Here is a 22,244-nt window from a genome sequence, read left to right on the forward strand (position 1 = left end):
CGGCACGGGCATCATGACCTGGAGGGGGGGGTGACCCGCCGCTTCCAGTCCCCGTCCATTGCTGTCTCAGCTTATGGCTAGTATTAGTCTGTGGCTGGGGGCTGACGTTAGCTGGTGCAAAGCGAACGTAGCTAACCAGCGCATACCCAGCTGGGAACACACTGACGAGATGTCTTGTGCCGGACGAGGATGCTTATCCTTATTGCAATCGCTGCAAGAGAGGTTCTCTTGCCCACACAAACGGCTGTCGTGAGCTCAAGGGGGACGAGAGAAAAACAGCTCTCCCTCACTGCTCAATGTGGCGCTTGCCCGGGTCCATCCACATCGCGCTCCTGAGGGTGTCTGGTGTCGGCTTCGCCAGAGCAACTGCCAGCAGCTTACCTCGTCTCCGGTCTGGAGTCAGCTTCAGGAACCGAGATGCAGCTTACCAGATGTCGGCTATGGCGGCTGGTCGGTCGAGACGGCTCAGTGTGGCACCCGTTGTCTGTTTGTCAGCTGTACGCGATGGGAAGGCTAGCTGCGATTCGTACTCTTCTCCTGCAACAACTGTGATGAGCTCAGAGATGAAAGGAGACAGCTTACCGGTGGTTTGCGATACGCAGCTGGCGGTGAGACAAGAGACACACTCAACGCTGTACTCAGCTTCGGAAAGCTTTGTGAGCTTGCAATGTACCGCGATGCCAAGGACCGTACTGTTTTGTGTCAGCTAGGCATTGTTTCATCAGCTCATCTCGAGGCTGAATGCCACCACCGTGATCTCCTGCCATGCCCTCATGCTGGAATTAGCGTAGGTTGCTACAGCCAAAAGCTGACCGTGAGCCTGTGCCTACCTACTCCTAAGAAGTGAACCTGTCGACCGTCCGTGAGACAGAACCCCGTGGGGAAGCGGAGTCAGCTACTGGACGCCTTCATGGCTGCACACCATCTCCCTTAGCTCGAAGGAGGGCCCAAAAGCTCTCCGCATACTGCAGTCAGCTTTGACCGGGAAGGCGAAGCGCGCGCATGTCAATCCCAAGCTTGAAGCTGGAGTCAGCTAATGGCCGCTATCCGGGCAGCCCACAGTGTCAAGCGCATCGTCTCTGCTTCTTGTAGGCCGGTACACGAGTCTGAGATCAGCTCCCCACTCCAGTGGCGGCTACTCACTCAGCATCACCTGTGAGCTATCACTGGCGTCAGCTTCGGCACAGCATACCAAGCATACCGCCTTCGTTTTCTGTCGTCAGCTTCCGTACGACAGGGTGGGTCCAGCTCACCTCCTATCTCCGATGAAAATGCTGCCCGCTATGTCGACGGAGTCGTCAGTTTTTCGGCGAGGTTCAGTAACTGTCGTATCTGAGACCTAGCTCAGAGAGAATCTCAACTAGCTCACCCCTGACTGTTAGCTAGATGACACCGCACCGTAGCTGTCACGCACAAGAGAAGAGACTGGGATGAGCTTGACACGGCGGGAGGCTCAACGCTTGGCACGTGTGCCCAAACCGACGAGAGAGCTCGAAGCAGGACGGGAACCTGGGGTCAGCTCACAGGCACGTGGCAGCTTCCGCCTACCTGCGAGTCAGCTCGGAGGCCTTCGGAGAGCTCACATTCTCCTATCTTGATTTCAGTACATCAACAGAGCCGCACAACTCCGGATTCTGTCAGTCAGCTTCACTCCAGAAATCGCGCGGCTCGCAGATCGGGCTGTGTTGGTACGGCTCCCGTCCAAGGAGCTGCTGGTCAGCTCAGAAGCAGAGTACACACAGCTACGTACCTGTGGCTGTACGTGTTGGATGTTAGTCAGCTGTTGGGTGTTTCGTTCTTAGCTCACACCTGGTAAGTGTCTTCTGGCGGGAGCGTTGGTACAGTAGTTATCTGCCTGCGAGAGTGTTAGCCGGCAGTCTGACCTTGAATTGGTCGATTCTGAGTTCAGCTACGCTTAGAATTGAGCTCTAACCCCCATCGTGCTGCTCGGACTTGTGCAGTGTTCGATATGACTCTCGATGTGCTGGTGGTCAGCTCACCCTGGCTGCGGAGCTGTTACTCACCGCTGACCGTTCGCTTCCATTCTGGCAAATTAAGAACACCTGTTGTCAGCTCTTCCACATACGCGGTCAAGCTACCTTCACACAGCCTGAGATCAGCTACCATGTCGGTGCGTCCCCAACTCACCTGACCGAACCGGTCTACGTTCCCGGCTTGCGCTTCGTGAAGACAGGTAAGCTGGGCTATCAGCTCTCAAAGCATGCGGCTATTAGCTACCTCCCCGCCACCCTCGGCCCCCGCCAGGCCGTGGTCAGCTTACCTCTCCACCCAGCGGACCGGCCGCGCTGTGTTGCATGGTGCCCGGACTGGTGTGAGCTACCCGTGGGGCATAAGCAGCTCATCAAAGTATCTCATGCATGCATGGAGACACGTTCTGGCGTCAGCTTTACAAAACACCTTGGAAGCTCACAAGGGCTAGAAAAGCCGCTAGTGCCACACTCCACAGGCACCAAACAAGGATCTCGTCAGCCGATCAATTTCATCTCCAAGCGACGTAGCTCAGATGGAAGAGCGTTGGGCTCATATGAGTTCACCCAAAGGGCAGAAGATCGAAACTTCTCGTCGCTAGACAGCTTTTTTGTTTTCTGCGCGCTGCACCTGAGGGATTGAGGATTGTTGGCTGGTCAGGGAAGGAAGGCAGGGTGGGTGGTGATTGGTCGAAGGTGGGAGGGGTAAGGGGAAGGGTAAGCCGATGACATCGGACGGAAGTCGACAGGTTGAGTGTCGTAAGCCGCAACCGGGTGTAGACTGGAAGGGGTCAGCTTGGCTACAGGAATAAGCTGACTGCATACGTTCGCAAAGGAGGAAGCTGCGTGGGTACAGGAACCTGACTGCGGCGATCTTGATGACCAAAGGATCTGTGGCTCTGCCATCAGCTAAAGCCGATCTGAAAAGAGCTCACCAAGCAGTTTCCCAGTTGAGATCCAGGTACGGTGTCAGTGTCTGCTGTCAGCTTCGAGTAAGACGAAGGCTTCAGCTCACAATAGTCCAAGCAATGGCGAAGAAGTGACAGGTTGTTTTAGTCCTATGCATCTGCTGTCAGCTCGGTTGCAGGCTCCATAAGCTCACATTGTTACAACGTCCATCTATAAAGTGACTGGTGTCAGCTACCCCTGGATGAAGATGAGCTCACCCGCATCCCCAGGCGTAGGCTGGGACCTAGAGCAAACTGGGCTCAACTGACTACCCACAGCAACAGCTCGCACCATCTCTACTCGTCGTCCTCCTCCTCAAGCGCATGCATCTGCCATTAGCTACAGATCTCGGGGCTTCCAGCTCACCTTGAACTCCAAAATGCCATTGTGCATGTGTGGCGGCATGCTGTCCGGCACGGGCATCATGACCTGGACGGAGAGGAAGCCCGTCTCGTCGATACGCAGGCAGACCTTGAGGCTGTGCTGAAGCGCTTTGGACAGGAGCGCGATATGCGGCGCGTGGTAGCTGTCGGAGTTAGCTGTTGAAGACTGCAGGTCAGCTAGTCAGAGGAGCGAACCTGAACACAACGGGCTGATCGCATTCGAACGCCTCCATGACCTCGCGTTCGTAGGGGTAGTCGAACTGGGGTCAGCTTGCTCATTGAGTCCCGAGAACTTGACAGAAGCTGGGGAAGATCATTCACCTGCAGTTAGCTATCAGAAGGTCGGGCATGAGCTCACCTGTACAGTTCCAAAATCGCCCTCGGCGTAGAGTGAGAAACGCGCTGATCGCTTGCGTTCTCGCTCACTGCCCTCGCCAGGCTTCAGCCGGAGGATAACGCGCGCGGCTGACGGTGGGAGGTCCATGAGCGCGTCACGGAACCAAGGACTCTGTCGTCAGCTACCAATGGCCATGGATCAGCACCTTCATGATCATGTACACGAGCCTGATGTTAGCTAGGCACATGCGGACAGCTCACTGGCTCTCCTCATCAAAGGGATGGTTCATGATCTCTTCCGGTTCGAGCGTGCTAAACTTGCACTGCGTCACAGGTCCCTTGCTGTCGTCCCTCCTTCCAGTCAGCTCGTCGTTCCTTTCTGAAGAGCTCACAGCATGACATCAAGGGTACTCCCGCGCCCAGCCCAGGTCAGGCGCATAAACGTATTCTTGCCCCTGTCGAAGCGGGGCGGCGGGTCGTCGTCTTCCCCCGGAAGGGCGTCACCGGCCCAGCGCCGCTTGCCGCCGCCGCCAGAGGTGCCGCCTGCGTTTCCGAAGATGTTGAGACACTGTAGGAGCGCATCTAAGGAGAGCTCGAACACGTCTACCTCGTCCTCGTCTTGCGGCGTGTACTCGAACACGGAGAAGAGGTTGGACGGGATCCACGCCGTCGCGCAAAGGGACTTGACCTCCTCGACTGTGACTTCGAACCCGGCGTCAGACACGGTCATGATTGCGTTCTGGTGTCAGCTATCATCCGGCACCACATAGCTTGTGGGCGTCGCACGGATGTAAAGCACTCATAAAGGAGGCTGGGAGTGCTGGTCGGTATGACAGAGAGAAGGGAGGAAGAAGGGAGGAAGTGAGGGGAAGGAAGGACAACGCAACGGTCAAGTCGTTGTATCGTGGGAAGGAGGGAAGACGTGCCCGAGGTGTGACGATGCAAAGACGTAGCGGGGGCGCAATAGTCGCGAGGGCGCATTCGTGCTGGCGTGCCAGGGGGCGAGGTGTGACTTACATGCTTCAGTCCAATGCCGCGCAGCAGCCGTGCGAAAGGACGCACATCTGGTGTCTCCGCAACCAGAATCTGTCTGTCAGCTAGAGTCCACCGGATCATCGACTTGAAGCTCACCGGTGCACGCTGGCTGGCCGCCTGGCTCTGGCTGGGACCTGCCTGGCTCATGATGTAGGGTTCGAGGGGAAGCCGGTCTCACTGTCGGGACGTCGGATACCGGAGTGTTGAGAATCAAGAGGATCCAAGAGTGAGTCTCTGAGCTGCTTGAGCGTGTATCGACTGTGAGAGTGAGCGAAGGGAAGAGGGAAGACACCAAAAGTTGACATTTGTTGACAACCCCCTCGCCGCGTCCAGTCATCCGATCGACCTCCACCTGCTGCACCTCCACCAGACCTTCCTGCGTGCCTCTGTACCTCCACTTCCTCTTCCTGCGGTATGAGCCTGACGAAACGGACGCCGTGCCTGGCCCCGCCGAATGATATCAGCGCAATGAAAGGTATGAAAGCACGCCTCCACTCCGTCATCTCCGCTGCCCTCCGCTCCGACAAGTGGTGCGCCTCGCCGTCATAGGTTTCTCACCCCGTCCTCATTACTCATATCATCTCTCTGAGTCACTCTTGACATCGAACTTTACATCGAACACTCTATCAACAACAATAATGGCCGGCGGTCGATCTCCCCTTCCTCTCCTGTTTGCGGCTGGACTTGGTGAGTATCCTTCTCACAATGATGTTCCCTTGGAACAGCTGTCTCAACCGTTCTATCCAGCTGGTGTCTTCCTCCCCAACTCTCCTCCTTGAGCCCCTCCCGCTCATCTCCCCTTCCCTTGCCTCTTGACCGTTCTCAGCCTTCCTCTCCCCTGCCCTCGCCCTCTCCTGCCTTCCTCAGCCCTCTTCCTCCCACCTTTCCCCTCCCTCGTCCCACCTTCCCACTTTCCCAGCTAAACACCGCATGCCAAAGCTAACCCCCGCAGGCGTCCTCTCGGGCCTGTACATCTGGAAACAGCCCCTGACGCAGTACACAGAAGAGCAGAAGAACAAGAACAAGCCCCTCGTCCCGCCCGGCGACATCTCGCCCAAGGTCTCCGAGGAGATCAAGGCCGCCGCCACTGCGCCCAGCACCGATGCCAAGGTCGCGTTCGACTCGGCAAGGCAGGCGCACTCGGAGCACGGACAGGGCGATGTCCCGAGCAAGTGAGTCTTGAGCTGAAGCTATTGCGGAGAAGCTGACGACAGGCGTAACTGATCTCGGAAATGTAGTCAGGTAGTAAATGCAATGTATCTCTTGCCGATCTGCTCTTGCTAGACAACAACTGTGAGGACCGGGGACGCTCGGCGCTGCGCGCCTCGCGCCTCGTGATGGTTCGCTGAGGTGTGACATTGTTTTATGCAACTATGAGAAAAAAATGAATGCCAATGCGTTTTGTCTTGAGTCTATCTAGTTCTCCTGCTTCTCCTTTCCAGCATCCTCCTTGTTATCCTCCGGGTCGACCTCCTTCAGGTTCTCCCTCGCCTTCTTCCTCTTCTCGGCGTCGACATCGAGCTGTTTCTCAATGTACACGTCCATCTCGTCTGCGTGCTCGAACGGCCGCTTGCCGAGCAGCAGCCGCATGTCCTCACGCGTGATCACCTCCTTCTCGAGGAGGAGGGCTGCGACCTTCTCCACATCGGCCTTGTGCTTGGTCAGCAGCTCGGTCGTGCGCGTGTGCGCGTCCTTGATCATCTTGCGGACCGCGCCGTCGATTTCCTGAGCGGTAGCCTCAGAGAAGGGTTTCTGGAACGCCTCCTGCTGTCCCTGCTGCCCGCCATAGGAGATGGGTCCGATGGAGGGGTCCATGCCGTAGTTGGATGCGACCTCGTGCGCCATCTTGGTGATCTTCTGCAGGTCGTCCTGCGCACCCGTCGTGATCTCGCCAAAGAAGATCTCCTCCGCCACACGCCCGCCAAGCGTCATGCACATCCGGTCCAGGAGCTGCTGCGTGCTGAACAGGAACCGCTCCTTGGGCAGGTACTGCGCGTACCCGAGCGCGCCGACGCCGCGCGGGATGATGCTGACCTTGAGCAGGGGGTCGGCGTACTCGAGGAACCAGCCGCAGACGGCGTGTCCCGCCTCGTGGTACGCGACCGTCTTCTTCTCGTTCTTGCCGAGCACGCGCGACTTGCGCTCCAGGCCCGCAATCACACGCTCAATCGCGCCGTCAAAGTCGTCCTCCGTCACGCTGTCGCCGTCGCGGCGCGCCGCGCGCAGAGCAGCCTCGTTACACACGTTGGCAATATCCGCGCCCGAGAAGCCAGGCGTCAGCAGCGCAAGCTTCTCCGCAATCGTGTCCAGCGTCAGGTCGGACGACAGCTTGAGCGGGCCAAGGTGCACCTTGAAAATCTGGCGGCGGCCGCCAATGTCCGGTCGGTCGATCGCAATGTGCCTGTCGAAACGACCGGGACGCATCAGCGCCGGGTCGAGCACGTCTGGACGGTTGGTACCGGCCAGCACGACGATGTGCTCCTTCGTGCCGAAGCCGTCCATTTCGACCAGGAGCTGGTTCAGCGTGCTCTCGCGCTCGTCGTTGCCGCCAAACTGTCCGCCCTTGCCACGCGCCTTGCCGATGGCGTCAATCTCGTCGATGAAGATGATGCAGGGGGCGTTCTTCTTGGCCGTCGCGAAGAGATCGCGCACACGCGAGGGACCGACACCGACAAACATCTCCACAAACTCGGATCCGGACACAGAGAGGAAGGGAACCTTGGCCTCGCCCGCCGTCGCCTTGGCGAGGAGCGTCTTACCCGTTCCCGGGGGACCGGAGAGGATGGCACCACGGGGAATCTTGGCTCCGAGCTTCTCGTAGCGCGCCGGCTCCTTCAGGAACTTGACAAACTCCATGATCTCCTCCTTGGCCTCGTCCGCACCCGCTACGTCGCGGAAGCGCACAGCAACGTCCAGGTCCTGGTTGAACATCTTGGCCTTGGACTTGCCGACGCCAAAGACGCCGCCCGATCCGCCGCCGACACCACCACCACGCTGGCGCATCATCCAGAGAAGGAATCCGGCAAAGAAGAGCGTAGGCGCAAAGTGGAGCATCATCTGGAAGCCGCTCGTCTCTTCGTGGTAGGACACAGGGATGCGCTCGGAGGGAGGAATCTCGAGCTCGTCCTGCGTCTCGCGGAGGAGGCGCTCAAAGTTCTCGAGCGAGCCGATCGTGAAGACATAAGGAGCCGGGCCGCGAGGCGGGTCGGTGGTGCCGGGGGTGCTGCCGCCGCTGGACGAGGAGCCAGAAGAGCCAGAAATGGGGTTGTGCAGGTGGACGCGGACCTTGTTGCCGTTCACGACCTCGAGTGACTGGACAAGGCCACGGGCGAGAAGCTGGTTGCGGCTGGGATTAGTTCACGCCATGGGTAGTTTAACTCACAATTCCTGCCAGGTGATCTCGCGGGTCGAGTGCTCGCCGGGCGAGGTGATCGAGTACAGGACATAGGTTCTGGGGTCAGCTACAACAACGGGACTTGAGAGCTTACGAGATCGCAGCAAGAAGAAGCTGGTTGGGCGTGAGGCCACCAAAGTTGCCGTTACCGCCCTGGCCTCCGCTGCCACCACCGCCGCCGCCTCCGCCGGTCGCCGTCTTCTTGCCAGCCTTCTCGTCGCTGAGCCTCGGCCTCCGGTCCTTCCAGTCGCCTCCGTCGTCATCGCGACCGTCATTCTTCGCTCCAGAGGGCTGGTCCTTGCCCTCTTCAGTGCCGTGCGTCGGCTGCTGGGGCGGCTTCAGAGGCTCGCTTCCGGGAGCCGGGTTAGGCGCCTTGGGCACCGTCTCCTTGCCGCCGAACACGCCCTCAAGACCTTGCGGCGTCGGTGAGTTGTTTCCCGGCCGGGGCTGGCCGGTGTTGGCGCGGAAGACGGACGTCGAGAGCATCGCAGTGGGCCGCATCGTGGGCCTCACAAACGCGCTACGCCGCATGGCGCTGCGCAGAGGAAGGCGGAACATGGTGTGGGGCCGTCGGAGTCGAGCCTCGGCGTCGGTTGTGGTGTGAAAGAGAAAAGTATCTAAAAGGAATGGACGTATGCAGGGAATGGAAAAGAGAAGTGGTCAAGAGTGTAGTGCGAAGCGTCCGTCGTCTCGTCTCTTCCGTGTCGCTCCCGGGTAGCTGTCCTTGAAGGAGATAGGAGGAAAGAAAACTCGAAGTGATCGGAAGGAAGGAGTGGGTATGGAAATGTCGGAACAGACGTTGCGAAAGCGTGCGTGTCGGTGTGTGCCGGGTCGTTCCAGATCGGCCAAGTGCGCTGCGCTACAGACTGCCCGGCCGACCGACCCTTGACTCGTGAGTGCCGCTGGTTGACGCTGGGTGGCGAGTGAGTGAGCGAGCGTCGGAGTGCGGGAGCAAATTTCCGCACTTGGTCAAGGGGGCAACGGAGTTATGAGCACTGGGCGTGGCGGACGCGATTCCGAACACTACTCGCCCAACTACGCAATCAGCCAACCCGAACCTCCTAATCACAGCCCCGCTCTTCGTAGCTCGGCTTTTGGTTGTCCAGCATGCATGCATGGGGAGCCTCGGTATGTGCCTGGGCCAGCCATCGTCTATGTAACGTTCTTCATGCGTCAATTTCATTGTGCACAGCGCCATGACCAAGTTGCAGCATCTGGCAGCGACTGGACGCCGGCAGGCGTCGCAAGCGAGTGACTCTGCGGCGAACACATGGGCTTGGCTCGACCGAGCCCGCCCAGTCGCCGCCGGTCTTGGACGCCACTGACGCAGCTCCCCTTGGTTGACGCACGATGACTCAGCTCTCAGCCAAAACTTTCCAGCGCCAAAAAGTTTCAGGGCTGTTCACTGAATCGAACCTAGGGTTGTTTAGCTGGCCACGTGGGTGAGAGAGCTTCAACACTCTCCCACGGTGGGAAGAGTCAACACAGCACGTGACCTGCTGGCGTCCACATTCCGTCGCCCAGTTTGCGGGATGTCCTCATTCCGAGGTTGAAGGGTGGTGACCCCCCGATCACATGCGACCAGAACCTTGGTCTCACCCTGACCCGCAAAGGACTGCTCAATCACAGCCGCGCGTTGAATCACGCAACGACAAAGACGCGCACGTACCACGGGTCAATGCCATCCATCCCGCAGCGTTCATCCATTGGCTTTGCGCATTCAAACGCTGTCTTGTCGACGGTGAAAGGATGCGTAGTGGGTCGCACACCGCCCGGCACAGCGACAGCGAACCGGTGCACACAGGACGCGCACTCTCTCTCTACCGGTGCAATTCTCCGCTTCCCAGCCGATCGACTGACTGTCTGTCCATCCGCGCGCAGCAGAGCAACCGGTAAAAGGCAGAGTCTGCGCACTCGCTCGCACAAGGATAACGCCAGGTAGTGTCAGCCAAGCATGCATCTTTTTTCCTTTTTCTCACTACTCACTCCACACTACACACTACTGCATTCACTCACTCCAACAACGACTCCACGAATTCCGGGCAGTCAACAACGTTCCCACCGACGCACGTGTCCACCAGCTAACCACGGTATGTCAACAACACCTGCGCCAGCGCGGACACCTGCGCGGCCGCGCCGTCGGCTTACCTCGTCGGGAAAGCGTCACGCCCCAAAGCAAAAGCAACAACTGACGCCGCCAGCTACTCCAACAACACGACAAACGCCAGTCCATGCTTCCAGCTATCTTATCTCGAAACCTTCCATCTCTATAATAACCCCGGCCTCAAACCGACCTCGAACCTGAAGACAGACACCGAGACCGAGCTTCCCTCCCCTGAAAGTCTGATTGCCTGATTCCTGCCCGTCAACAAAAATGTCGACTTTCAGCCTCAGTGGCAAACTCGAGCTGGGCTCGTTGCCACCAGCCGTCGTGCTGCCGGTACCGCTGTTCGCACTCTTTTGTGCAGTGTACCGCACGATCGCGCCGCGCTTTGAGACACAAAAGCAGCGCGCATACGTCCTCTCCACGCTCAGCTCGGCGACCATGACGCTCGCTTCCCTCCCGTTCGTGTACGGCTACCTCACGGGCGGCATCGAGCGCATGTGGTACCTGGGCAACAACGGGTGGACGAGGCATCTCGCGGACGTCGTGGTCGCCTTCTTCGGCACATACCTGTTCTGTAAGTATCTGTGATCTTCTGGATGCGCAGACGTCAGCACCGAGAGCCGAGGTGTCGATCTCCGAGGCTACTAGTCCTCTGAGGTCATAGTGGCTACACATCTCCATTCGCCACCGGAGAAGTACACGCTAACGCCCAGCCGACCTCACGATCGGATACGTCGCGTACCGGAAACAGGTCGGGCTGCTGACGGGCTGGATCCACCACATCGTCTACATTGGCGTGATGGCGCACTGCGCGACGTCGATGCAGTCCTGCGTCTTCCTGACTGCGAGCATCATGGAGCTGCCAACGTTCGATCTGGCCATCTCCAGTCTCTTCCCGGCGGTGCGCAGCGACGAGCGCTTCCTCACCCTAATGCTGATCACGCGCATCATTTTCAACAGCGTGCTGCTGGTGGATGCGCTGCGCCCCTCCTCGCGGAAGATCATGGAGGGCTCGTGGGTGCCCGCGATCATCCTGGGGCTGGCACTCACGCTGCATGTGAGCTGGATGCGCGGCGGCGTGGTGGGATACCTGAAGCGGCGCTCCAAGGCGAGGGCCGTGGCCAAGGCTGCGGCTGCGGAGGCGAAGGCGGCAGCGGAGGAGAAGGAGGCGAAGGAAGCGAAGCGGCCCCCGCACCTCGAGCTGGGCGGGAGCACGCCCGAGGACTCGCCCCTCGTCACGCCGTACGCCGCACCAGCCGACGCATTCATCATCCCCGGCGTCGGGCCCTTGCCGGCCATCCCCACCCTGTCCAGCCTCACAGAAGCCCTGCCCCAGGCCAAGGCGAATCTCTCGGCGCTGCACTCGGAATTCAGCGCCGCCGTCCACGCGCGCCTCGAGGAGCAGCGCGAACGCCTCGCCATGCACGGGTTCCTCCGCCGGAGAGCAGTATATGCCGAGGATAATGACGACGAGATGAGCGATTGAGCGGGAGAGAGTCTTCAACATTTGTAAGGATTAGTTCAACATAGAATTCTTGTATTGCCCCCTGCCTGAGGGGCCACGAAATGTCATGATGTTTTCACGAGGATCTGTGTGAGTTAGCGAGGGTTGGGGAGCGTGAGTGAGAAGGTCAGAGTTGCCACGTCCATGTGATACATCAAGTCTGTTCGACAGATAACTACAGTCTAACACCAGCTCGCACTGGCACTCTCGTTTCGCCTCCAAGTGACTCGCGGCTCGCGCGGCTCGCGCGACTCTCCACTCGCTGCGCTCGTCGCTCGCCCGCTCACAGCCTAACACCTTGCCCCCTGGCTCCCCTAGCGAGCCAATCGACCTCGTCCTCTCCGCCAATCTTGACCGCGTCGCTGTCGCCCGAATGGCTCCCGCGGTCCGTCAACTCGTACGCCTCCGGTCCATCATCCTCCTCCTCGCCCACATCATGGAGGACCTCCCTCGGCCCGCCATTGGTGTGCGGGTTCTGGTTCAGTTTCGCGTATCCCTCGGCATCCGCGTTGACAGTGTCGAGCTCGGCGTACTTGGCCGCGTTGCGCCCCGTCGTCGCGTAGAGGTGCACCAACCCGCTGATGACGAGGTAGATGATGAACGACAGCGAAAAGTCGAACAGGGCATACGAGACGTAGTCGATGCCGACGTCGTCGGCGTGCCGGAGCTCCTCGTCTGTCGCGCTCATGAACAATGTGCCGCCCAGCGTGAGCAGATAGGGCGGTAATTGCTGGAACACGCGCGCGAGCCCGGGCGGCGTCGGCTGGTCGTGCAGCACGAAGCAGACTTCGATGATCCGACAAACCCCCGCCGCCATTAAAGCGTACCCGAACATGGCGTGGATCTTTGTGCTGATCATGAGACTCTGGGTGTGCGCGCTCATGCCCCACCCGGTCATGACGATGATGGCGGCGGGGACGAAACTGCGCCGCCCCTTGCGACTCAGGAAGAGGCCTAGCATGCCGCCAGCCCACCACAGGACGCCCATCATGGTGTGCTGCATGTCCTTGTGTGTCCATGGGCCGCCATGGTGCTCCGTGAACGTGTTGATGATGCCCCACACCGTAATCACCGCTGAATCCAACATTTCCTGGGATTGGCCCGTCCGTGCCAACCACCGTCCGCCGAGATTCAGCATGATCACCAGAATCGCAGCGTAGCCGATAAAGGCACTGCCCATGATGTAGTGTGCGGCGCACTGCCCCAGATTGCCGCCGCGGCAGTACCCGAACGCAGTCGCGACGCCGAACAGCATCTGCGTCCACCCGATCACGGGGAAGGCCATGCCGAGCGGCCCGTGGACGCGCTTCACCCACGGCCTGACAGTTCCCTCAAGGACGTGGAGCTTGAGAAAGACGCCGCAAGCCGTTTGCACGATCAGCACGAATGTGATGATCTTGGCCATCGTCCCGTGCACACTTGAGGGGAACTCGCGCCCGCCGTGGTGGTGCCCCAGCCAGGCTGCTATGAAGGTCGTCACGACGCCGATGCTCTGCAGCGGGACGTGGTAGCGTGACCTGCGCGTTAGCGAGGGTTGTGTAAGCCACACCGGACTGTCGGGCAAGTCTGGGCCGTGCGTGCATCATCGGGCGCCGGGCGCTGCCGAAAGGACACCGAGACTTCCATCGCTGATCGGCTAGTCGACGCCCCGTCGACGCCCGACACTAGTTTCCCACCTTCGGCGCCGGCCCAGAAACGCCAGTTTGAACTCACTTCGACAAGCCGAGAACCATGCCTAACGGGAAGAGCAGGCCCCACACAAACGTCTGCACGCTCATGTGCACCCACATGATCCAGTCGATGGGGACTTGCGGGTCAATGTCCTCCACGGCGTGGTGTCCGTGGGCGAGGGCTGGAAGTCAGCATGCGAGCGGCGGAGCGGAGCGACGCCGCGCAGCAATACGGCGAGCGCAGCGGACATCAGGCGTAGCAGAGTCTGGCTGTGGCGACGTGCCAATGCCAGTGCAAGCCCAGAAGCTCAGGCTGGCACTTGGCGCCGCGCAGGCTCAATTGTCTGCACTGGCCAGTCTGGCCGAGCTCCACTGTGAACGCGACGTACCTAGCGGCACCGAGGCTGCGAGAGCGAGGAGATGGCTTCTCCGCATACTGTCGTTTTGTCGTGAGGAATGGTGAGAAGACAAGATTTGTTATGACACCGAAGTAACTGGCTTCGGTGGTGCAGCGCGGCCAAGACGTAGGTAGGTACCCACGCATGCCTCCAGGCTCACAGGCTCAGGCACGGCGTCGTTCGCCACAGCCCTAACTGACTGGGTGACCGCATCGGGCATCGGCGAATGGCGCCTGCGCGATTTCTACGAGTCCAGCTTCTCAACTTTGTGTTGCCGATCGGTACAAGGATCTCTTATGCATCTATTTTTAGCGCAGAAGTGCGAAAATGCTGATCAGACTGTTCATGACCTGCAAGAAGAAAGTGCACGTTTGCGACTGCGAGATGGAGCAAAGGACCTGCCTGCATGGGTGACAGATTCGGAATCTCCGTGAACAGTCACGTGACCATAGCACCCACGCGAGATTACCCACCTCCACCTGCAATGTTGTGGAGGTGAGTTCGAGATTTCGGCAAGCGTCGAGCTCGACGACGCTGGCTGACGTCTGACGTCTTGCACGCGCACCTCACTTCCCTCTAACCCACCTAATCACAACGCAACGTCGGCGCCATGACGACCCACCTGGCCCGAACAGCATTCACGTACCCGCTCCAAACGCCCAGTTGGTTCGCGGGCCACATGGCCAAGTCGCTGAACCAGCTGCCCGCGCTGCTGGAGGAGGTCGACCTCGTTCTCGAAGCGCGCGATGCGCGATTACCTCTCACCAGCGTCAACCCGGCTTTTGACAATGTGCTCGAGCACGTGTGGGGGCATTCTGGTGCCGGACCAGACCGGCACGGCAAGGGCAAGGAGAAGCTTGTCGTATACACGAAGCGGGATCTCGCCGAGCAGCGGTACGAGGCGGTGAGTCTGGTTTGCGAGCCTGGGCCGGGCGTGGAACCAGCTGGATCCAATCTGACGAGCAGCCTCTCCGGAGAGCCTTCCAGAATCTCACGGGTCAGCGGGTACAGTTCGCCGACTCGACTGTGGACAGCAACGTCCGCGCCGTCCTCAAGGCCGCCGTCAACATTGCGAAGGAGCGCGGGGAGACGTTGACCGACCTCAAGGTGCTGGTTGTTGGCATGCCGAATGTGGGCAAGTCTTCGCTGCTCAACGCTCTGCGACGCGTAGGCGTCAAGAAGGGCAAGGCGTTCACGACCGGCGCTACGCCAGGCGTCACGCGCAAGCTCACAGGAACAGTCAAGGTGTATGAGAAGCCGAACGTGTACGTTTTTGACACGCCCGGCGTCATGGTTCCCTACCTTGGAAAAGGGGAGGTGGGAGCGGAGCGTGGGCTGAAGCTCGCCCTGACGGCGGGCATCAAGACGGGCCTATTTGAGGAGGAGGTCGTGGCCGACTACCTCCTGTACAAGATGAACCTGCGCCTAGCCGCCGAGGAAATGGTGGGCAGTGATCATCGTCGTGAGTTCCCGTTTCCACAGCTCTGCAAACGAGATGATTAGCTGACGCCAGACGCGCCGTACACGCAATTCCTGGGCCTGCAGGCCACCGCAGCCAGCGATGACCTGAACGAGTTCTTGGAATCCCTCGCCGCGCGCCTGGGAGGACTGAAGAAGGGTGGTGCACTCGATACCGAGAGTGCGCTGACGTATCTCCTGCGCGTGTTTCGGGAGGGCAAACTGGGTCCTTGGACGCTGGACGACCTCGACGGCGCCGAGGAGGCGTACATCGAGAAATACGGCGAGGAGCGCGCTCCAGAGGCCAACATGCGATACTCGGAGCTCGGGGCCGTGGGCGTCACCCCAGCCACGGATCTGATCGAGGAACCGCCGATAGACCTGGGCGATGGGCCGGAGCCTCCTGCCTCCACACCCATTGTTCAGGCTGCAGTGCAGAATGTCGAGGCTGAGGGGGGCGTGACGCCGGTCCATTTGTCATTAGACCAGCGGGTCATGCTCTCAGTGTCGAGATTCATGGACCAGCTCGCGGAACAGAAGGCCGATGAAGAGGCGGGACGGAATAGGTCCCCGACCCAGGTCAAGAAGCAGGAGCGAAGAGAGAAGCTAGAAGAGAGGAGGAAGAAGAGCGAGGCGAAGCGGCAGAGGCAGAAGGCGGCGCTGGCCTCGGCGAGGCGGTAGACCGACACTCACCCTTCATTCTTAAACCCGTCTACACTGCATCCCTCACGCCCCCCATTCCACCATTCCGACTCTAGTGTAATCCTATGCATATGAGGTGTGAGATCATGCTGTTTGTGTGCTACTCCTGCCTCCCTCTCTACATCTTCTCTACTACTGCACCGTTCGCTCCTTCGCTCGCTTCGCTCGCAAAGCGCTCACTCGCGCAGCTTGGCGACGACCCACGACCGGCCCGCCCTCAACCGCCTCACGGTCTCCTCCCGGCCCAGCGTCCACATCAGCTCGGCTATCATGGGTCCGCTCTTCTCGCCCGTCAGCGCATGACGGAGCGAAAGCATGAGCTCGGACTTCTTCTTCAGCTTCAGATCCTTCGCGGTCTGCTTGATGACCGAGTCAATCGAGTCCATGTCCCAAGCCAGAGAGGGGGAGGAGAGAGTCGTCATGATCTGTGCGAGGCCCTCGACTGTTTGTCAGCCCGATCCAGTCTACAAAGCTTTCCATTGCTCTGCCCCGCCCCTCACCCGTCCTTTAGAAGCCAGAGCGGGAGATCGAGCGGACACAGAGCGACACGTACCGTAGGTAGTCGCCTTCAGCTTTGCGAAGAACGCTCCAACCTCCGCGTCATCATAGTTCGGCCCCTTGAAGAAGTATGCCGACTTGGGCGCCATCTCGTTCAATTTTGTGGCACGGGGAAGCTCAATGTTGAAGATGTTCTCGATGAACTTGGCATCGTTCAAGCGCGGTCTGCGTGTCAGTTACTGTCACAAGGTTATCGGACAATCAACTTACGAGTCCTTCACCTCGGGCAGCGCCTTCAGGTCCTCCGTGAAGCGGGCGATGAGCTGCCCGCGCTCCTCCTTGGCCGTCTCCTGCGCCTTCTTCGCCTCATTCGCGCCGACGTCCTTCCCGACAGTAGCGAGGAACTCGGGGTCGTCCCACATCAGGCCCGCCTTGCGCCTCAGCGTCATCTTGTTCAGGAAGTCGAGCTTGCTCCTGCTGACGGCGGCACGGCGATGGTTGACGAGTCCCAGGTCAAAGGCCTGGATCAGCTGTGGCATAGAGAAGACCTCAAAGTACGAGTTCTGGTCCTGCCTGACGTGGTAGGGCAGGCTGTCTACGCTCTGCTCGAGCGCGGCGTGGTGGTCCCACCCCATCAGGGCGAGGAAGTTGACAAGCGCCTCGGGCTCGTACCCCGCCCGCTCGTACGCTGCGACGTCGACGTCGCCGGATCGTTTTGACAGCTTCGTCCCGTCCTCGTTGCAGAGGAGGGGGAGGTGGCCGAACTGCGGCGGCGTCCATCCGAAAGCGGAGTAAAGCTGGTGGTGCTTTGACACACTGGGCAGCCACTCCTCGCCCCTGAACACGTGCGAGATGCCCATGAGGTGGTCGTCGACGACGGACGCGAGGTGGTATGTCGGGAACCCGTCCGATTTCAGCAGGATGAAGTCCTCGTTCTGCCCGCCTATCGGCTGTCCCTGGCCGAAGATCAGGTCCGCCGGCATGCTCGTCACCTTTGGATCCATCTGGGGTTAACTCAGACCACAATGGAAGTTAGCAGGAGGGGACGGGGTGACGCACCTTGAAGCGGACGACGTACGGCCTGCCCGCCTCCTTGTTCCGCCGCACCTCGTCGCGGGACAGGTGCCTGCATCGCCCGTCGTAGCCCTGTCGCGTTCCCTGTGCACGAAGAGAGGCGCGGATAGCAGCGAGCTCGTCTGGTGTACAGAAACACTCGTACGCGTGACCATTCTAAATGTCAGCTAGAAACGAATGGATTGAAGCTCACGTCAACGAGCTCCTTCGCATGCTCCCTGTACAGATCTGTTCGCTCCGATTGCGTATATGGACCACACGGTCCACCGACTCCCACACCCTCGTCGTAGTCGAGGCCAGCCCACTCGAGGGCGCTACGGAGCGCGTCCACACTGCCAGGGACAAGGCGGGACTGATGTCAGCTATAGTCCGGTCCGCTGCCAGCTGTAACTCTGGGTGCTCAGGCCGGACGGCCCAGAGTGCACTCACCCGATCCGTGTCCTCAATGCGGAGGAGCCACTTGCCTCCCCACTTGCGCGCGAGGAGGTGGTTGAACAGCGCCGTACGCAGTCCGCCGAGGTGGAGGTATCCAGTCGGGGAGGGGGCGAACCTGAGCCTTGCGTTCTGCGGCACGGCTCCCGCAGCGTTCTCGGGCGCGAGATGCTGGTGCGACGCATGCGTCGAATGCAGCCTGCACAGGCGCGGCGAGACGAGCCTGAAGCTCCGCGTTGCTGTCCTCATGGTTTATCTGGGTGGTCGTCACAACAACAGACCTCACACCGGGCCGACTTTTCGAACCCTCATCTCGCGGACGGACACGGAGACCGGTCCTTTCTCCGGTGTCCCACGTGAGATACATGGGACGGGCGTGCCTGAATCCGGGGACCTGACGTTCTACGTCTACGCGACGTGTTAGAGCCCGGACCGTAGCGAGATTCATGTCCTGTTGCAACTATCGACGAGCTCTCGCCCGGCTGGCTCGACTGGCGACACACACCTACAACCATGCCCCCAAGCGAGGTCCGGGTCGCGTACACCCTCTATCCCTCTGGCAGCGGGGACCTGCAGGCTGCGCTCGAGGGCGTCAGCGCGCAGTTCCCCCTGCGCAACCTGCACTGGAAGAGCAGCACCCGGCCAACACTCCGCACGATGCAGGAGGTCGACGTGCGGCTTGTCGACCTGAAAGACGTTCCGCCGGGAAAGGAGACGGTGGCAGGCAGCGTGCTCGAGTCGCCGCTCGTGCACGTCTGCTTCGTGTGCTGTGACGTGAGCTGGCTAGTTCTTGATCAAGCTGACGAGTGCAGGACCCAGACGTGTACAAGAACAACACGAAGACCTTCATCAAGGACTGGCTCTCGCTCCTGTCAAGTCGGCGCGCGAGCCATGTGCCCATGATTGTGCTCGTGAACCCGTCGTCAAGCGGACACACAGCAGCGAGCAGCAAGAACGTTTTTGGCCGCGATCGCGGTATCATCGCAAAGCTCCGGACAGATTTCAACAATAACAAACGTGACATGTGAGCTTACTTTTTCACGGTCTTGAGCTGACAGACAGCTGTGCTCAGCTGAATTTACCGATTCCCGGAACGACAGACCCCGCCGCGTGGCCCGATGTCATCAACAAGCTGAAGGAGAGCATTGTGTCGGCGTTCGACGCCGCGATCATCGAGCGGGAAGACGAGGTCAAGCGTGGCGAGTCGCAGAAGGTCACCGTCGGCTGGAATTTCAGCACCTGGTTCCTCCTAAAGGTGAGCTCCTATCGCAGGTTCAAAGCTGACACGCAGGAGTCCCTAGCACACTCGTTCGAGGGCGTCAACCTGTGGGAGGACGCGCTGATCATCTACGAGGAGCTCGAGGCGTCCTTCCTCCAGGCGTTGAAGGACCAGAACTTGAGCTGGTTTGACAAGCTCGGCGGGACGGATGAGAACGACGACTCGCTCCCCATCCTCGACATCGGCGCAAAGCGGTACCGCGACATGCTGACGCAATCTGCCATCTCCGTCTTCGACTTCCGGATATACCTCTTCGCGTGCCAGTGCAAAGTGCTCGGCAAGCTGGGGCGTGTGACGGAGATTGCGAAGCGTGGGCAGTGGTTCGTCGCGAGCCTTGCTCGGAGGTTGCGGGAGAACCAGGTGAGCTGCCCAGCGCCGCCAAGCTGACATCAGTCTGAGCTCCCGCAGTTCTTCATCGAGAGCTGGACGTACAGCGCGTGTATGGACCTGGTCGCGCGGTGTGACGAGTGGTCGCGCGTCGACCGGCCGAACAACGACTACTCTGGCCTGATCGCGTACGAGTCGGCGCGAGCCGAGTTGCTGGACATTGCGCGCGTGCAGGCTGAGCGTATCGGTGTCGAAGTAGGCTTCCTCCCGGATCGCTATCCGTTCAAGTCGGCGACCGCGCTCAAGAACTCGGACATGCTGTTTAAGAAGACGGTCGACGGCGACGCGCCCAAGTTTGCGGACCGCCCGCTGTCGAACCCCGTCTTCGTTGACGCGCTCAAGTCTAAGGACACGTTCACTCAGCTCTACATCGACCTCACTAACCAGGCTCTCCAGGCGTACGAAGCATGCGGCAAGGTCAACTCAGCCGTACGGCTGAAAACTGACCTCGCTGCTCTTGCTCTGTGAGCTTCACGCATAGGGTTGTCAGCTGACGACAGGCACATGGAGGACTATGACTCAGCGTACATCTTGTGCCGGAATCTGGCGTACGACTGCGCCGACCTGCACGTCTGGGACCCAGTGTCCAAGTTTGCGCTTGTCGGCGCGCTCAAGGCGCATGCCGAGATGCAGCGACCACAGGACGACGACTGGGCGCATATGGCCGTCGCGTATCTGGATGTGTGCTCCGGGTCTCTCTCGGCGGGAACGGACGTGGGACAGCTGGAGAACGTGATCAACGGCCTGCGGGACGCGAGCGAGGCGCGGCAAGTCAAGGACACGATTGTCTTCAAGTTGCGGCTGTTAGACAACGTGGCGCGCGTGTCCGAGTCGGACCCGACAACGACAGAGCTCACAGTCGAGGTCAACAACACGCTGCCGATAGCCGTCGACGTGGACAATGTATGGCTCGAGCTCGAGTCGGACGCGTACGGCGTGCTATCGTACGGCAGCGGTCCCGTCCGATTAGAGCCAGGACGGCAGCTGCTGATGCTGACGTGCGCGACGTCGATCAGCGGCGCCGCGATTCTACGGGACGGCTGCGTCGTGCTCCGCAACATTGCCTTCATGGCGCCGTTCCCTGCCGACCAGTCTGTCGTCCCTATCCAGCGCAGCCCATCAGGCATCCGCGCTGCGCTCCACATGCCGGCCGAGATTGCGCTCGATGAGGAGCCCCGCGTCGTGCTCGACGTTAAGAGCGGCGAGCACGCGCTGCGCAACGTGCGCGTCTCCGTGGCGTCCCTCCAGGACGAAGTGCTGTATGACACGGAGCGCACGACGGGCGAGGATTCGGGCGAGCACTTCAACTCGACAGAAGGCTTCATTGCGTTTGGCGATATCGACGCCGACAAGACGGTCACGGTCACGTTCCCGTACCAGGGTGTTCCGCGGAATGAGCTCGCGCGCGCTCGCATCACCATCGAGTACGAGAGCAAGGCGGGCAGGCTGTGCAGGTACATCGACGACCAGGCTGTGTTCATGGGTCTCCCAATCACGGTCAACGTGCAGGACTTCTTCCGGCCAGACGAGTGAGTTACCAATAGCCCGAGCTTTCTAACTCCCAGACTCGTTTCTAGCTACTCGATCGCGTCCGACGGGCGGGAGTACATCCGTGTCGGCTCTGTCGACCTCCAGTCCGGCTCGGAGGGAATATACCAGATCCAGCCGTGTCGCGAGAAGTGGGAAGAGCCCATCGTAAGCTTGTTATATGTCTCGCTTAGCTGATCCCAGCTCATCTCGCCGAGTCAGCCGCTGTCGTGCCTCTTCAAAATTCAGGTCAAGGGCGACCCGACAGGAGAGATGCTCCGTCTGGCTATCAAGTACCAGACGGTCGACGAGGGTGGGTGTCGCTCCCGGACAGTGCTAACCCATCAGAACTCTTACACTCCGCTGAGCAGGCTCTGACGCAGCTGCAGGGACAGAAGGGCGTGCAAGCACTCGCGCGCCTCGTCCGGGTCTACGTGACGGAACGCGGCGACTGGCTCCAGCCCTACCTGCTGGACGGGGACTTGGGTGCCGTTTTCGGCCCCAAGTTCGAGGCAGCGTTAGGCAACGCCGTTCCCTCGAGCGCCGTGGCCGCGTTCCTGTCCGCTGTCTCGTCCCAGGGCCCCGCTGCTCCGCAATGGCGCACGCTCCGCATCCCCGTCGATGTCCCGCTCGGCCGTCTCCTGACCTCCGTGACACTCACCCCCTCCTCACCAACGACAATCTACGAAGGCCGCGCGATGGCCTTCAAGCTCTCCCTGAACACCTCGGTAGCGTGGCTGGGCAAGAGCTCCCCGCCAGCCTACCGGGTATCCTATGACGTGCAGCCGAGTGCCGACGACTGGGTGGTGGTGGGCAAGAAGCGGGGCGTGTACGTCGCGACGCCGGGCGAGGTGGAGGAGCAGGAACTCGTCCTCGTGCCCGTGCGCTACGGCACGCTGGCCCTGCCGCCCATCAGTGTGCAATTGCTCGACCGTGAACTGGCCCAGCCTGGCCCGGAAAGGGTTCTGTGCGAGACGTACGGCGCAAACGCGGCACAGGGCATCAAGGTCCTCCCCGCGCGTACGGGCATGGCCGCACTCGTCCCCGTTCAACCCGACTGGGCGGAGTAGCGATCCGCCCGCGCCTCCCTCGCTTCACTCGCTGCCTTGTCGGCACCCCCTCGG

The 22,244-nt window shown here is 60.3% G+C and overlaps 7 protein-coding genes and 1 non-coding gene across 8 annotated transcripts; 5 read left to right on the plus strand and 3 right to left on the minus strand.

Annotated features, from left to right (window-relative positions):
- Positions 1-2,509: 2,509 nt before the first annotated feature.
- Positions 2,510-2,589, plus strand: A1Q1_t488. The gene has a single exon. It is a non-coding gene; the product is annotated as a tRNA-Met (tRNA).
- A 3,031-nt stretch (positions 2,590-5,620) lies between these two features.
- A1Q1_04500 (uncharacterized protein) lies at positions 5,621-5,866 on the plus strand (the record flags this gene model as incomplete). Its single annotated transcript, XM_014322866.1, has 1 exon — positions 5,621-5,866. The coding sequence occupies one exon, from the start codon at positions 5,621-5,623 to the stop codon at positions 5,864-5,866; it is 246 nt and encodes an 81-aa protein (XP_014178341.1).
- Positions 5,867-6,106: 240 nt separating this feature from the next.
- Positions 6,107-8,642, minus strand: A1Q1_04501 (ATPase; the record flags this gene model as incomplete). Its single annotated transcript, XM_014322867.1, has 2 exons — positions 6,107-8,036; positions 8,179-8,642. The coding sequence occupies 2 exons, from the start codon at positions 8,640-8,642 to the stop codon at positions 6,107-6,109; spliced, it is 2,394 nt and encodes a 797-aa protein (XP_014178342.1).
- Positions 8,643-10,629: 1,987 nt separating this feature from the next.
- Positions 10,630-11,677, plus strand: A1Q1_04502 (uncharacterized protein; the record flags this gene model as incomplete). Its single annotated transcript, XM_014322868.1, has 3 exons — positions 10,630-10,765; positions 10,856-11,205; positions 11,300-11,677. The coding sequence occupies 3 exons, from the start codon at positions 10,630-10,632 to the stop codon at positions 11,675-11,677; spliced, it is 864 nt and encodes a 287-aa protein (XP_014178343.1).
- A 301-nt stretch (positions 11,678-11,978) lies between these two features.
- Positions 11,979-13,100, minus strand: A1Q1_04503 (membrane protein; the record flags this gene model as incomplete). Its single annotated transcript, XM_014322869.1, has 1 exon — positions 11,979-13,100. The coding sequence occupies one exon, from the start codon at positions 13,098-13,100 to the stop codon at positions 11,979-11,981; it is 1,122 nt and encodes a 373-aa protein (XP_014178344.1).
- A 1,273-nt stretch (positions 13,101-14,373) lies between these two features.
- On the plus strand, positions 14,374-15,902 carry A1Q1_04504 (uncharacterized protein; the record flags this gene model as incomplete). Its single annotated transcript, XM_014322870.1, has 3 exons — positions 14,374-14,667; positions 14,730-15,225; positions 15,277-15,902. The coding sequence occupies 3 exons, from the start codon at positions 14,374-14,376 to the stop codon at positions 15,900-15,902; spliced, it is 1,416 nt and encodes a 471-aa protein (XP_014178345.1).
- Positions 15,903-16,099: 197 nt separating this feature from the next.
- A1Q1_04505 (Glutamyl-tRNA synthetase) lies at positions 16,100-18,176 on the minus strand (the record flags this gene model as incomplete). Its single annotated transcript, XM_014322871.1, has 6 exons — positions 16,100-16,365; positions 16,477-16,646; positions 16,692-17,425; positions 17,481-17,651; positions 17,689-17,847; positions 17,925-18,176. The coding sequence occupies 6 exons, from the start codon at positions 18,174-18,176 to the stop codon at positions 16,100-16,102; spliced, it is 1,752 nt and encodes a 583-aa protein (XP_014178346.1).
- A 264-nt stretch (positions 18,177-18,440) lies between these two features.
- Positions 18,441-22,190, plus strand: A1Q1_04506 (uncharacterized protein; the record flags this gene model as incomplete). The annotated part of the gene is made up of 8 exons (XM_014322872.1): positions 18,441-18,701; positions 18,740-18,838; positions 19,000-19,566; positions 19,615-20,022; positions 20,104-21,122; positions 21,171-21,288; positions 21,343-21,453; positions 21,510-22,190. 8 exons carry the CDS (start codon positions 18,441-18,443, stop codon positions 22,188-22,190), a joined length of 3,264 nt encoding a protein of 1,087 aa, XP_014178347.1.
- Between the last annotated feature and the right edge of the window lie 54 nt (positions 22,191-22,244).

Source organism: Trichosporon asahii, assembly GCF_000293215.1.
Source record: "Trichosporon asahii var. asahii CBS 2479 unplaced genomic scaffold scaffold00070, whole genome shotgun sequence".
NCBI classification, from domain to species: Eukaryota; Fungi; Basidiomycota; class Tremellomycetes; order Trichosporonales; family Trichosporonaceae; genus Trichosporon; species Trichosporon asahii.